Source organism: Miniopterus natalensis, chromosome 17 (assembly GCF_054644295.1).
Source record: "Miniopterus natalensis isolate mMinNat1 chromosome 17, mMinNat1.hap1, whole genome shotgun sequence".
NCBI classification, from domain to species: domain Eukaryota; kingdom Metazoa; phylum Chordata; class Mammalia; order Chiroptera; family Miniopteridae; genus Miniopterus; species Miniopterus natalensis.
The window spans coordinates 34,706,777-34,722,377 of record NC_142097.1 but is presented as its reverse complement, the minus strand read 5'-3'; the positions used below and the strand labels follow the sequence as shown (position 1 = coordinate 34,722,377).

At 44.5% G+C, this 15,601-nt stretch overlaps 1 protein-coding gene across 3 annotated transcripts in view; it reads left to right on the top strand.

Annotated features, from left to right (window-relative positions):
* The window catches only part of VMP1 (vacuole membrane protein 1), a 78,644-nt gene extending 72,756 nt beyond the window's left edge, over positions 1-5,888 (top strand). For all 3 annotated transcript variants that reach the window (XM_016203757.2, XM_016203767.2, XM_087826267.1), the window contains exons 11-12: positions 3,957-4,059; positions 5,059-5,888. In XM_016203757.2, coding sequence (XP_016059243.1) covers positions 3,957-4,059; positions 5,059-5,202 — 247 coding nt within the window. In that variant the 3' untranslated portion in view covers positions 5,203-5,888. The remainder of the gene's footprint in view (positions 1-3,956; positions 4,060-5,058) is intronic.
* Positions 5,889-15,601: the final 9,713 nt, after the last annotated feature.

Genomic DNA, 15,601 nt, shown 5'->3' with positions numbered 1-15,601 from the left:
TATCACACCACCCACTCTCTATGCAGCCTCTGCTGATTGTGCTACTTCCTCTGGAAGGTTTTCTGACTTTTGTGGCTACAGAGAATAGTGCAGGCCTTTATAATGAGCCAGTATGGGGAGAATTTAAAATACATATTTCTTATCAAATAAGTGATTCCCAGAAGCAGCCGCATATGTATTTAAAACTATGAAAAAATAATAGATTTTGTTTGCAAATTGGTCAGGGCCCTTGACAGAATTTTGCAAAGAAGTTTGTCTTGTTTTTGTCTTAACCATACTTAGGTATGTGAGCACAGCAAAATACTGTTCCCACAAGGGCACTTTTGAGCTCTGGATAGGTTTGGGATTATGTGGTGGTTGTTTTTTTCACATTTTTTCTACTCTTTTGTTTGCATTTTCTGAGTGTGTTGTTTTGTTTTTTTCCTCAATTAAAATTGGTAACAAAAGTTCAGAAGTTGCCATCAGAATAATTTGTTGGAAATTTGGTTTGTAATGAGTTATAGTATCAGAAAAACGTGGGTGCCAAGAATGTAAATATCAGGATGTTATTATCACAGAGCCTTTTCTTCCCACCATGTTGAAGATCTACAGCAGGGAAAAGCAGATAAGGTCAATTTCTGTGTTTCTTTTCTATTTTTTTCTTTATTTACAGCTTTCTCACCTAGAGAAAGTGGCTGTTTAAAAGGATTGTTGAAGCATATTTAAGTCCAGCAGTTGCCTGAAAAATAGTTCTGTGTGTTCACGTTCTTCCTGCTTTATATTCTTCTCTATCACAAAACTGTAAGACTTTGAATTTACTCAGCACCTGATGGCACAAGGAGGACCTCGCCCCCTCACCGTGGGCTGAGGCGGGTGTTCCTAGCCAGGTGCACAGGGTCTCTGAGTTGTAACGGCTTTCAGAGAGTGGCATTTAAGCTATTTCCTAAGCCAACTACAAAAGCCACCCAACTGTGATGCAGGTTACTCCTCCAGCCCTGTGCCCCGCCCCCATGTATATAACTTAAATTAACCTTAAATGTCAGAACGGGCTCTCACATTTGAAAATAACTGGAAGGATGGGGCTGTGGGCTGGTATTATTTGCCTTAAATGTATGTTAACAGTGACAGCTTGTAGGTTCAGTTTTTTATCGAGTCCATAAAATAGTGTTAAGAAAACTCTAGTGTAAGATTGCTTTGTATAACTGAGACATCTGGCCTAAAGCATTGTTTGTAGAGATAGAGAAATGAAAATAAAACTAAAATTTTGATGAATATATTAAACAGATTAAGAAGATCTTATCATTGTTTATTAGCACTTAATACCTAAATTTCAAATATGTTCACTTTTTTAGGTTTATGAAGATCATGTGGCATCTGTTCATGATAGTGTTGATTAATATTTTGCTATAACAACTTTTACTTCTCTATTTTCAACTATTTTCCTAGTCCCTTATGAGAAATTGCAGCTCCCACCCCACCACCAAAAACTCTCCAAAGTGTGGAACACCATAGCACCTTGAGAAATTAATCTCAGCATTAGCCCAAGATAATTCTTTGAAAGTTGCCTATCATGTAAATATATAAAGACATATATTCTCTATCAGCCAGAGTGGACTGCCAATGGCAAATCATTAATCTTTTCAAATTATTTTGAAGGGAGTCTAGAACCATGGTTGCCAGTCCCTCCCTCATTTCCCTCAGCAACAAAAACAAAAAATTAGAACATTTCTAGGATTTGGGTCTTGGTTCTTCATTTTGTCTGTAAACAATTACTTTACCCTGGAGCCCAAGAATGATGTGAGGGAAGCTATAAGCTGTATTCCACTCCCCTCCGTTCTGCAGGTAAAGGTCTGAAAAAAGACCAAGACATGTGATGGAATCCAGCGCCATCAAAAAGAGTTTTCAAGTCATTTCTTTACAGCCCGGCTGTTTAAATATAGCATACAATCATTTCAGCCTTTCTAAATAAAATGATTTTTTTCACACTTTAAAAAAATAATGGCTTGACTGGCTATCGTTGGGAATTTGTAATAATGGCACAGGCATTAAGTGTGAATGAATGAATTGATTTCTGAAGGAAAGTTCTTATAAATCTGCAGTCTTCAAAGCCAATCTTTTTGTGTATTTCACTAGAATTTTTTTATATTCATGTGGTTTGTTTCAAGTGTAAATGGATGAGGTATTGCATTCCCTTATGCATTGTATAAAGAACTACACAAGGAAAGTCTCTCGTAAAGAGAAAGTTTGTATTGTTGCCCCTTTCTAGTCAGAATCAGTACTGATACACAGGAACAGAGCTCAGGCACAGATCTGGTTAATCCACTAATGTCAGGCCTCTTAAAAGTCAATGAAAGTGAGCACACGATACAATATACAGATGCTGTATTATAGAATTGTACCCCTTAAACCCATATAATTTTATTAACCAATGTCACCTCAGTAAATTCAAGTGAAAAAATGTCAGTGACAGAGGGAGACTGAGACGAGGTTAAGAGACTTCTCCCGTCTCCCTCTCAGTCTGTCTTGTGGGTCTCCTGGTCTAATCAGTGCAGCCATAGCCTCTACTACGTACGTGTATTCAGGCTTTTATGTATCCTTCAGTATTCATTCTAGGACAGCTTCGGCAGGCACTGATCGCTCTCCTTCCAGTTCCTTTGGAATATATCTCTGTACCCCAAAATTTAGTATTGACTTGTAAATTCTTTTGTTCCTGAATCAGTTCGTGTGTGCGCACGTGTGTCTGTTTTGAATTCCCATGATTTTAAGTCGCTTGTGGGCATGGACTAGTTTTTTTCCCCCATAGCACAGATTACAGTGTGGTTGGTGATTGATAGTTAAAACAATTAAAGAAAAATGTCAGTCAGGACTTGTATGTTTGTTAGCTTCTGGTAAATACAATAGCAAAACATTTCTCTTCCTCTACTGCTCTGCTTTTTATGACAGAAAGCAGCAGCTGAACTGCTCTGGAAATGAGGTGGAGTTCATCTAAAGGGAGAGCATTAGGCACATGTTGCAATACCTTTCGCTGGCCCAGGAAAGAGATTGGGCGCGTTTACCTTTCAGCCCTGTTATGACAGATGGGAAAATAAAGGGCACAGAAAACAGAGATGTTGGTTTTCTAAGTTGCCCCAAGTTACCATTTTAAAAACCGCCTGCAGGCATTTCTAAAAAAAAAAAAAAAACCGGGAGTCCGGTGGCCACAGTTGCCAAACCGGTTTAACAGCACAGCACGGCGTCCCCTTGGGTGAGCGGCCGAGCCCGTCTGTCCCTTATCGCAGGTCGCTCTCCCGGCCGTGGCGGGCGTTTAGCAATGCGCTGCGGTCCCGCGCGGGCGCTGCCGTGGACCGTGAAGTGATTCGGGTTCATAGTTCCTCCTTTGTTCCTTTGTTAATCACTGACTTCTGGCTAGTGGGAGGTGCCTCCCCAATTTGCTAATGCATTCTTTTTGGGAAGGGATGACGCACGGATTGTCCTAATAAGGACTTAGATTGAGCAAGTACCGCCCCCTCGGAGAAGATGGGACAAGTCGGAGAGAGGGCGGGCAGTTTCTTTTTCAACTAGGGATGACACAAGCATAAGTCATTTCCTTATTAATCGGTTCAAACCAGTTCTTACAGGAACTGCTGGTGATAAATGTGGGACTTCTCCGAAGTCATTCATTTTGTTCCTCGTACCCCAGGGTGCAGCCCGGCTGCGCTCGCCTCGCCCTGAGGATGAGCTCCCGCCAGAAGCCGGAGCTGAGCTGCTTCTCCCAGACTGGTGGTGGGAGAGGCTCCTCTCCTTAGGGTGTTCAAGGATGGGTTTCACCCACTAGAGTTCACAAGATTGCGTCAGCTCTGCTGATAGTTTTACTTTTTCCCTCTTTCTACCAATCCCTGCTTTTTTAATCCAGGCGGTAAGTGGATTTGTCCTTAACATTTTTCCTTCTTTTCCTCCCAAATGTACCTTTTTCCTTGGGGTGTTGTCCCTGCTTCCAGTGCTGTCCCCGGCATAGGTCCGTCTCTGCAGAAGCCATTCCAGGAATACCTGGAGGCCCAGCGGCAGAAGCTTCACCACCGGAGCGAGATGGGCGCCCCACAGGTGAGACTCGCCTCCCCCCCCCCCCCCCACACACACACACCCGGCAGGCCGGGGCTACACCCGGCACCCACCTGCAGCAGCTGAGCCTCTGCTGGCCCTACTGGGACACTTGCCTTTGTCTAAATCAGAAAGTGTAACTTCTGCTCTGTACATCTCCCAAAGTCTCGGGGAGGGCTAGTGGAAAATAAGAGCTCTGTTCTGTTGAATGAGTTACTGCCTTGATCTTAAATGATTTATTGGCAAGTGTACTTCCTGAATGGATTAAAAAGCTGAAACTTATAGCATAACAAAGTATTGGACTTACTGAGGTCACTCGAACCTCTCCCTTCATGTTTGCACTGTCTTTCTTTTCGGAGGCGGGAAAATAACCAAGGCTCTTAATATAGCTGAACATGGAAGCTTTAACTTAAACTAAGCCTCCTTTTCTGTAAATAGTTCTGTGGCAAAGGGAAATGACTGGGAGAGGGTGAGTAAGCAATAGCCTGAGACGGGAAGCTTGAAGGAAGAGTAGTTGGGTGGTGTTTTTTGTTTTTTGGGGGGGTGGTTTGGATGGCCTTACACTCTTTATGTGGCCCTTTGCTGCCTTCAGTTGAGCAAACATGATTTCAGAAATAGATAACATTTATATTTTAAAAGCTGCTCTCAGTAGTGGAGCAAGACTATGTAACTATCTTGACACTGCCCTGTACAAGTGTCTACAGACTTTATTCTTATGTCGTAAAAGACAAGGGATGACCTCTCACTCACCCCATTCTAAACTAGATGAACCAGCATTGACTTTATAGCCAACAAAGTAAAGTCTTAGTAACTGGGTGTAAAAGGGCCACATGTAGATTTCAGGGTACTGGAGACGCGGGGCTTTTCATCTTCCTAACTGTGTAGACTTTATAGGTTATAGGCTCCTATGGTCTTGTTATTTGCCTTCAGACGTAGATGATTCGTTTTACTTCTGAAATGATGCAGCGTCTATCGTGGGTCATTCTGCTTTTCTTCCCGCAGGGAGAAAACTGGCTGTCCTGGGTATTTGAGAAGTTGGTCGTGGCAATGGTGTGTTACTTCGTCCTGTCCATCATTAACTCCATGGCGCAAAGTTATGCCAAGAGAATCCAGCAGCGGTTGAACTCAGAGGAGAAAACTAAATAAGCAGGAAACGTTTTTAACAGCAGGAATTAGAATGGATGGGTTCTGCCTTCATTGGGAGGACTTCGAGCCAGGAAAGAAAATGCCTTTTTCCATCCTGTTTCGATTTAATTTTCTTTTTTTTTCTCCTGAAAGCATTTTAGTCCATATTTTGCACTGACATACTTTTCCTTTGTGTGTTAAGGTAAGGTATCCACCCTCAGTTCAATTCAAGTTGTATCTTATTCGGGTGGAATGGGATGTTCAGCAGCAAACTTAACAGAAATTGGCCTCCTGTTTGTTACTTTCAAAAGGCCCACGTAATACGATTAAAGAATTCCGGACACCACAAAAAAAGTTCCTGAGTACGTTAAATATGTCAAGCTTTTAAGGCTTGTCACAAATGACTGCTTTGTTTTTCTAAATTATCAAAATGTATATAAATATTAGGTGGGGTAACAGTCTTGCATGTCTCTATCATGGTACAATTTAATATGCCATCCTCCCCAGCCCTTCCTCTCCCACCTACCAAAAAAAGGCCATTTTATGATGCATTGCACACCCTCTTGGGAAACTGATCTTTAAATTTTGAGACAGTATAAGGAAAATCTGGTTGGTGTCTCACGAATGAGCTGACACCATTTTTTATTCTGTATATTTAGATGAAGTCATGAAAAAACTTTATAAAGACCTCTTTGATCATTCCAAAATTGTGTTCGTCTTCTTGAGCGTTTTGATTTTTTACTTCCTTGTAGCTTTTACCAACTGAATGGCACCGTTGCCAAATCCACCTACAACCGTAATTTCTTAAACCTTCGTCTATTAGCATGAAAAGAGACGCCACCAAGGCATTTTTTGTTGAGCTGGAATTGGGCAACTAGCTGCACACCGCTGAGGTGGCACCTCAAGGACTGGTGTAGTGAGGGGATTTCTTGGTTTATTGAAACAGGAGGGATGGTAGAATACAAATCAACACGAGAGAAATAACTCATTTTTTAAAAACCACACTTTTCTCATGTGTTAATTTTAGCTCAGCATGTACTCTGGTTTTAACAGAAATTTACTTTTATGTGTAACTAAATTTTCTTGCCCTTTTCAGTTTTGCTCTTATGTGACTTTTCCTTTGGGATGTTTCCAGTTGAACGTGGTCCTTTTGTTTTGCTTGAGAGGGAAATAAACAGTTTCACTTTTCTCCTTCAGGAAAATTGGTACTGATATTACATTGAGAGTAGAATTGGGTTTAACTCTCAGCTGGCTAGAAGTGTCTGGTTTGTTCGCTCAAATACTGCCTGAATGTCTGCTTGTTTTGCCTCCCGTCGTGACATCTCCATGGCTGTACCACCTTGTCGGGTAGCTTATCAGACTGATGTTGACTGTTGAATCTCATGGCAACAGCAGTCGATGGGCTGTCTGACATTCTGGTATCTTTCATCTGACCATCCATATCAAATGTTCCCATTCAAACATTACCCAAAATCATGGTTAATGATCAGAAAAATTCTGTCCTTACGTCTAGTGGCTCTTTGAGTCTTTCATGCTGTGACATTGCAGCATGGTCAGGAGGGCTTTGTGAAGGATTGAGATGGTCTCCATGACCGCAGCTAAATAAATAAAGCATAAGCAGCCTGCCTTGTGGGTTTTGAAAAGGTTATTCTTAATCTTTTTTTTCCACCCAGGGACTTCCTAGCAGTATGATGGTTACCTTACTTAAAGAGCAGTGCCCAAGCGCTTTATTTTAAATAATTCACTTTAAAAACATAATTTTTTAGATTTTTTAGGGTTAGTGTAAGTTTCTAAGCTAGCTTCTGGTTGTGTTTCATCTGTTTCACCTACATTTTATTTGGTGTTTGTCTAAAGAAAGGACATAGAAAAGCAAGTACAAATTGTACTACTTGTACTAAATCTTTGGGCTTTATTGGTAAATTTATTTCAGGGGCGGGTATTAGAAAAAGAAAAATTTGGTGTCGTGGCTGAAGGTCTGCGTGATTAATACATTTGACTTAATGGTGACAGTTTGTTCGCTCTTTCAAATGAATTTGCTCTGAACACAAGAGCAGCTCTCCTGCTGGCCTCCCCGAGTGCTCAGGTGTGGCGTCCCCGGTGGTCCTGTTGGACTCCAGCTGGAGCAGACGCTGCCCTGTGTTCCAGCGCTGGATTTGTTCCTTTGTTGTATCCAAAGTGGACACAGACAACTACACGATCCCAGAAACATACCTACCTAGTTAATTCCAGCTGATGGGAGAAACTTTGTAAATGGGTGGTTTGATATTACTGCCAATAAAAAAAAAGGGCCTGGGAATTCTGATTCCATCTCTACTTTGTTTAAGCCTCATTTTGTGCCTTAAATATTTGCAGTGTTTTATCACTTCTCAACCCAGGGACTGTCAAGAAGTACAGCACAGTACAATGCACTGCGGTGCATCAGCCGTTCCCACACGTAGGTACTGAGGAGCCTTCCCTCCAAACCGCACAGCGTGCAGCCATGGGCAGTGTTTTCTGTGCGCATCATCTGGACTGGGGGGCTTGGAAGAGGGGGATTTTTACTTTCATTTGGATAATGGCCACTGTTCCCGTTCTCTAGAAATCCAGGAACTGGCAGTGCTGGGGAAAGTTTCTGAAACACTTGTTAATTTGTATGTAGGAGCAAGTGCTCCTGTACAAACAAGTTCAGCTCATGTTCCCAGTGTGCTCTGTGTGTCTGTAGCTTCGGTGGGACAGCGTGAGATGTACCTACTTGCACCAGTCACTCAGCACTGACTCCCTGAGTAAAATACGCGTTAGGCTAAATAATCGATGGCCCTCTTGTACTGCAGGATGAATCGTGTTTTGGCTGATTCCTGTGTGAAGAGCTCATAGAAGTTTGCAAACTTGTAGCCTCAAAATGCCTTTCCATGTATTTTGAAACCCTCTTGCCTCCATGTGCAATAGCCGGTCAGTGATGGTTTAGGTTTCTGCCTCTAACATAAGTGACCTTGAGAAAGTTTTAACTTTGAGCCTAGATTTCATCTATAAAAATCTACATATATAGGGTATCCCAAAAAATGTATACACACACTTTGGATAATTATAAAGGCAGTGTTTATTAAAAAACATCTCATTTTCAAAACTAGATATCAGCTGTTTCGTCAGGTTGTCTGAAGGATTAAATTGGATAAAATGTAAAATGCTGCCTTAAATGCTTACATGTTCCCAATTTTTAATTTATCAAAGACAGTACTTGATACACATGCAAGAATCATTTCATTTACTCCAAAAACATTTTTAAAATTCTCGGTGTATACACCCTTGTTTTGGAGAAGATATACTCTGTCTAAAGAAATTAAATCCAAAGTGCAAATTAAAGAAAAGCAGAGGTCAATGAACTAATGACTTGATTAATCAGACAAAACCTTTTTAATCTGAAAATAAGCCCCCAGCCAGCCTAGTTAAGGTACAAAGCACCAGTACACAAATTTACTGTGAAATAATTGAAAATAACTTTTCTAACCCTCCCACCTTATAAATGTTGACGGCTCATTTATTTTTATTATAAAGATGGTTAATACGAAAAATGAAAGGTAGAGGGTAGGGAGGGGGAAGGGACTACCAGTTTTTAATTCCTTGTTAGAAACATCTAGATTATCTAGTGAGATTTGATGAGTGTAAATAGGTTTTAAACAGTTTTGTGTTTGGTGGCATGCAGGATCTTCCTCAATAGGCCCCTGTCACATTCCTGTTAGAAAAACAAAAGAACTGGTTTATTTTATTCATTAATAATTAGTTCTTAACGCTCACAGATAGTTAACCCAGTCAGCAGTTGAGTCGCCATTTTTGCAAGCCAAGTAACTTTCCATCTCTTAACTCGCATTGATCAGAGCTGCTCCGGCTTTTACAAAACATGGTGCATGAACTGCTGCACCAAACTGGTATCCAGAGTGTTTTGTTCCTTTATTGTCGAAGACAACAAGAAAGCACATAATGTACTTGAAAATTCTCAAAGCAGCTGAGTCATTTGTGTCTTGTAGTCAGGGGCTCGGGTTCCTGTCCCTCCCTTCCCAGCAAGGCCAAGAGTTCACCTGAGGTAATGTGTTTGCCTTGGGGGTGAGGCGTTGGATTGCGGCAACCAACCTACATGTATTTGCATATGTGATCAGCGCTCATAAGAGGGATTGTGACAAAAACCCATTCTGGGCAGCTGCTTACTCAGGGCCTTTCGAACCGCGTGGTGCTGGGGCAGGCAGGTGCCAACTGTGCGCTCATTCTCTTTGACCTACTGGCCTTGCAGTTTGCTGTGTGGGTGTTGATACTACTAAGCTAAACAAAGCAAAACAAAATTGTTTTAGATGGCCCCCACTCTCCACCCAAACACCCTGGATTCACTTGAGATCTGAGGTTCTAATTCTGTAGTTGGGAGACTGACCCAAACTGTGGCCCAGAGAGAGTGAGTCAGTTGTGAGTGGCTGGCTGACTCTGGGAACAGAAACGAAGTGCAGTGTAGAGGGTTTGTCAGCCAAATCCACAAATGTGTGGTTTTTTGAAACATTGGACATCTGTTCCTCTTAATTCAAAACAAACTTGAAAAAGCACAAGGTTGCTTGGCTCCTGGTTTCTTTGTGTCAGCAGCAGTTAGTGCGCTCACTTAGAAAGCCTAGAATCGAAGTTGGAAAGCTTGGCATCTTCGGGAAGGGAGGGAGGTTGTGCAGTCGGAGCGTGGAAATCCCCTCCAGGGCATCAGCCCAGGTGTTCAGCCCCACGGTACCGGTTCCAAGTGACTCAAAGGGCCTGGGGGAGGGCTCGGCCAAGTGCCAGCGCTATTTCTACAATGTCGTCTTTGCGTTCAGACCGCATTCCTGAAATCTCGAAGGGAAGGCTCTAGCTTATGCTGGGCAGCTGCCTAAGAGGGACCCCTGAGCCACCTATCGAAACTGACAGTCATGACCTTCTTTGGAGAGTTTCCCAGAAGAAGGATCTACAACGTGCTTTGATGGCCTCCCACCCAAAACTCAGGAAGAGCCTTGTTCATTCAGAGAGACTTCTGTAGGCCACTCTGCTCTCCCCCAACTAATGCCAAATATGGCATTTCCCCTGTGTTGCCATCTGTCCCCTTTGGGAAACAGCGTGAGCAGCTTTTACCTTCGGGCTGCTTTTGACCCAGCCTGACCGGATTGCTTAACTAACTGGGACAGCCTGTTTCCTAGGGGGAGAAAGGCTTTGGGGAGTGAGGCAGCTTGGGAAAGGGATGGCTGTCTTTCCCTGGGGGGGGGGGGGACACATGGCTGGTCCCATCACTGTTGTCGTTGGCATCAAGTTCACTCCTCTTGGTGGTGCCGGAGCCCAGCGCAGCGCGTCACCCACAACGGTGTTCTCAACCTGTTCTTGTTAGTTAAAAGGATGAAAGCCAAAAATAATGAGAGGAGGCCTTTTTCTGTTTCATTTTTTAGAGCCTCTGACAGCCTCTTGATAGTCACTTTCACTTGAATGACATCCTAACTGAACCTCTTGACGCAGCCAAACTCTCTACCTAACCTCCCAGTGTTTGGCCCTACTCGAGGCTCTTCAGACACCCCTGCCCACTGCACCAGCCTCTTCCCGCCCCCAAGCCCCCTCCATGGCATTTTCTTTGTTCACAACCACACAACACCAGCAGTCAAGACTAGCTCCTCAGGCCCTGGCTGGGTCATTCAGTGGTTAGAGCGTCGGCTCTTGACCTGAGGGTTCCAGGTTCGATTCCAGCCGAGGGCAGGTACCCCGGTTGCAGGCTCCATCCCCAGCCCACGTCGGGGCGTGTGCGGGAGGCAGCCAATCGATGCATCTCTCACATCGATGTTTCTCTCTCCCCCTTCCACTCTCTGAAAAGCAATGGAAAAAATACCCTCAGGTGAGGATTAAAAAACAAATAAATGAATTTTTAAAATGAAGTAAAACAAATCAATGTCTCTCTCTGTCTCCCTTTCTCTCTCTCTAAAATCAATTTTAAAAAAAGATTAGCTCCCAGGAACCTCCTCTGACGCCCTGTTCCAGGAAGCACAGTGGACTCTATAACTTGATTGTTTGCTTACGTTGTACCCGGCATTGTTTTCCGTGCTGTTTTACGTATTACTGTATTTAATCATTAAATCCTTATAAACAACCCCCATGAGGAAATTAAAGCAGGGAGGTTCAGTAATTAGCTGGAGGAAGTGGGGAAGTAGCGTTAGAAGTCGAACCTCGGCTTTCTGGCTCTTAGCCACTCGGTTCCGCAGAAAAGTCCAGGCTTCTGCGTACTCATTTTATCTCTCGATCACAAACAGGCCGTGGAGAAAGGGAGATGACAAAAAGCCAAGGCCACAGCCTACAAAGTTGCTGTTTAAAAAGATGAGCAGCCTCTGTGCTTCCCTGTACCCGGGGCTGGCAGAGCCGGCTCCTGTGTGGGCAGCTTCCCAGAGCCGCGCTCGCGTACTTGTGATTACAAAGCAATTTCTGTTTGTACAGACCTTTTTTCCAAAGCGCTTTCCCATCTTGCATTTTATTTGATCTTCGTGATAACCCTGTGAAATAGTTAGGGCCAGTAGTGGCATTAGTTCCACACCGAGGGGAGCATTTTTGTTTGGTTCGCTTTTTAAACCTACTGGTCTGAGGCGCTGTGGGAAAGAGACAAAGGTGTTGAAAACAATGTTCCTCCAGGAGCTTTCGGTCCTCCTGGGGGATTTGGCGTATGTGCCGGCAGCTACCTAGAGAGGTGAATGCCCTCGGAGAGGAGCGGAGGAGAGAACTGCCGAGTAGGAAGGACCCGGAAAGCTTTCGTGATGATGTGGCATTTGAGTTCCAGGTGGGAGGGGAGGCATTCTAACTAGAGGGAGCCCTGGGAGGGACTGGGACCGCACAGTAGGGCCCGGGGCAGAAGCGGCAAGGCCGGCGAGTCAGCTGCCTCCGGTTCTTGGCCTTCGCCCCGTTTTGTTTCCTATAAAGTAAGTGCATAACTCATAGCTGTGGTGTGTGTTTTCTTGTTTGCTCTGTTTCCCCCACTAGGACACAAGAGCCCCATAAGGGCAGACGCGGCCGTGCTGTCCTTTGTTAGCCCGGAGCCCAGGGCAGGGCCTGGCACGTGGGAGGTGTGCCCAGAGCGTTTGCCCCACGGATATTGCAGTAGGCCAGGCGAAGCGGCAGTGGGGGTTCAAAGGCAGGCGGGATCGGGGGTCGGCCCAGCTGGGGTAGAGCAGGTGGAGTTCAGGTGAAGAGGGAACAGAGCCCCGCCTGGCCGGGTGGCTCGGTTGGTTGGAGCCTTGTCTTGTACAGCAAAAGGTTACAGGTTCGGTCCCCTGTTGGGGAGGGTACGGGAGACGTTTCTCTCCCTTCTTCTCACTCTAAAAGTCAACGAAAACATATCCTGGGTGAGGATTTTTTAAAAGAGGAACCAGAGAACCCTGAGAAGACAGCAATACCGGTGGATCACTGGGCCAGGAACGTAGGAGGAGAGGCAAGTTTGAGGCCGGGAAGATCCTGAGCAGGGGAATGGTGGGGCCTACTGTGGGCCTGCGCCGCGGGTTCCTAACCCCTGAGGTCCTAGCGGATGTCTGTCCACTAGGCCGCTCCGATACTTCTCCCTGTCCGAGAAGACATGACTCCTCTAGAGAATCCCCTAGAGCGATCTATCCTGTCCGCTTTCCCGTAAGCGGCCATCTCAGCCTGACTTGTTATGCAGCACTGTTCTCGGAGAGATGGCACGGGGACTGGGCCTCGGGGCCAGAGGAAACGGCTCTGAATTTCCTCCTGCCTGTTGCATCCTGCTTACTGAACCGGCGGCTCCTCCCTCCGAGAACTGGGAGCAGGGTGATTCCTGGACAGATTGTCTGTCTTTATAAGGAGAAAAGCTGGGCAGCGCGATTTCCTGCCTGTCCCTGCTCCAGTCCAGGATTCCGGTAGTGCTAGCCTGGACAGCGGTGGCCGCCACCTAGAACCCAGCGCCATGAGTATTCCCAAGGAAGTACGAGGGCGTCCTCCCAGCTGCCTCTGCCAAGCCAAGGGGCAGAACCACAGCGTTATTTCACCTTCTGCAGCGTGTGGTCCAGGCGGCCTTCCACGCGGCGGCTTCGGAGCTGGGGCTGTTTACATGTTTCAGTAAATGAGTTGCCCTTACTGAAGTTGGCCGGGTAGGAGTTCAGAGTAAATGACATATGACCACAATTATACCACTCACCAGGAGCCCCAGAGTTCAGGGGAAAAGAGGTTTGCTTGTGTAGTAATCCCTTGGCGGAGAAGGGAGGCACAGACCTGGAGTGTCCCGCGCTCGGGCAGGCGCCCGGCCTCACCCTGCGAGAGGCGGTGCCGCTAGTCCTGGCTTCGGGCGGACTCGCGCCTGTCCCGTGGACGCGTGTGTGCTTTGTACAAGGTCGGGGTGCGGGGCGAGGAGGCTGGAAAATAGTGCTTTTAGAAAAATACAGAGGTCAAAGAAATTTTCAAAGGTTCTGCCTTGTCTTCAAACGTAAAGAATCTGTCCGAGCATGAAGCACACCCCTGGTCTCTGCAAGGAGGAAGCAAAAGGGTCTTTCATACACAAAAGCTTTCCTACTTCTTTTTAGGCTGCTCCCAGACTGCGTGTGTGTTTGTGGTACATTTACTGGTCTTTCCCATAGTGGGCAGTGTTCATTAGAAGAACATGTTGAGATATAGAGACCACAGAGTTAGCCTTTAATCTCTCCCTCCTCTGGAGCATCCTGTGGTTCCTGCACCCTGCTTAGGTGGCAGTTTGTAGAACAATGCCACTTACTCCTTCCAGCCCTTGTGAGTCATTTGACTTCCTCCATTCTTCAGACTGTCTCCAGGTGTTAACATCCTTTTAAAAATCATGAGTTATTTTCTTTATATTGTGCTTTTAAGGCTTTGTTTTTTCTAAAAAAAATGCAAACAAAAGAAACACATAATAAAGAAGTAAATCCCCTAAGACCCCTCCCCCAAGGAAATGGCTATGAAATCTGGTGTGTATCCCATCAATCCTGCTCAAAAATGATCGGAGCCGCCTCTTCTTGGTCTTAGGGGCCTGGTGGTGGTGGTGGTAGGGGGCACACCAGGGGCAGGCAGGCTCACTGGGGGCATGTGTCCCATCTATATGACTTCAGGTCAGTGATAGATGGCCCCATCCCTGTCCTTACTGAACAGAATCAAACATTACCATGGAGACAAATCCATGTGTTTTTCGTAACAACATTTAATGGCCCTCTCTGTCTGCCTGGGCTACTAGAGCACATGTCACCGGACCAGTGGAGACAGGAAGCGGCCGAACTTGAGAAGGCTTGCAATTCCAGAACAAGTTGTTTAGATTTTAGGTAAGGATTTCAAAACAAAGGCAATTCTTCACTGTCTTAATAGAGTGTTTGGCTTTTAATTATGTAAGATGGCTTCAGAGACAAAATATTTTTAATTATATTTCTATTTCCGGGCCCTTAATTTCATCTAATAGTTGTGAGATTTGTTGCTAATATGGGAGCTTTAGTGAACTTCACTGTGTACCTTTAGTGTTGCAGCTTTCCATCTCTTCCACTGTTTTTTAGACATTTATGTTTATCTGTCCAGTGAATATGGAATCTCTACCAAGAGCCAGGGATGTGCTTTGCATCAAAGAATATATGAAATGGTGAACTCAAGGACAGGCGCCAGGATGCACTCATTTGTAAAAGCCGCCTATCCTGGCACAGTGGTTTTCCTTGCAGGTGTTCAGTGGATGTTTATTGAATGAAGCTCACATCCTGCCTCTTTCATACTGTTCATAGGAGCCCAGCTTTTAAGCAAAAGCCTCTATTTTTCAAAAAGGAAGCACCCATCTTTTGCCTTAGGTCATGATTCTTACTGTCATGTACCTATGACCTCTCTCACCAGTAAGGACAAGCTTTGTCCAAGTTGTTTCCGTAATTCCCAGAACTTTGCTTCTGAAATGTCAGATAACCAGCCATGTCCATAGAAATACAACACAAGCCATATATCCAATTTAAAAATTTTTAGTAGCTGTATTTTAAAATCTAAAAAGAAACAGGTATACCAATTTGAATAATTTATTTAACCTAATAGGTCCGTAATATCATTTCAACAATTAATTCAAAATGTTAATATTTTACATTCTTTTATTCATGTTGCCTTCAAAATCCCATGTGTATTTTACACTTAAGCAGCACTAGCCACATGTGGCTAACGGCTGCCTTACTGGACTGCATGGGCATAGAACCCAGGTTTTTGGGTACTCACCGTGTAAGTAATTAAATTCAAATAGGACAGGAGTCATAAAAGCATCCACCTTATTGGCTGCATCAGTGGCAACGGAGATAAATTTAGATGAGAATTATTTGCTAAGTGACATGTAGTTTAGCTTACTGTTTCTTTTTAAACTATCCTTGTAAGCTATTAGATTGTTCATTAGGTGAAGTCCGTAATTCAAGAATTATCAAGTCTTTTTTGGGGATACTTTTGAGCTATT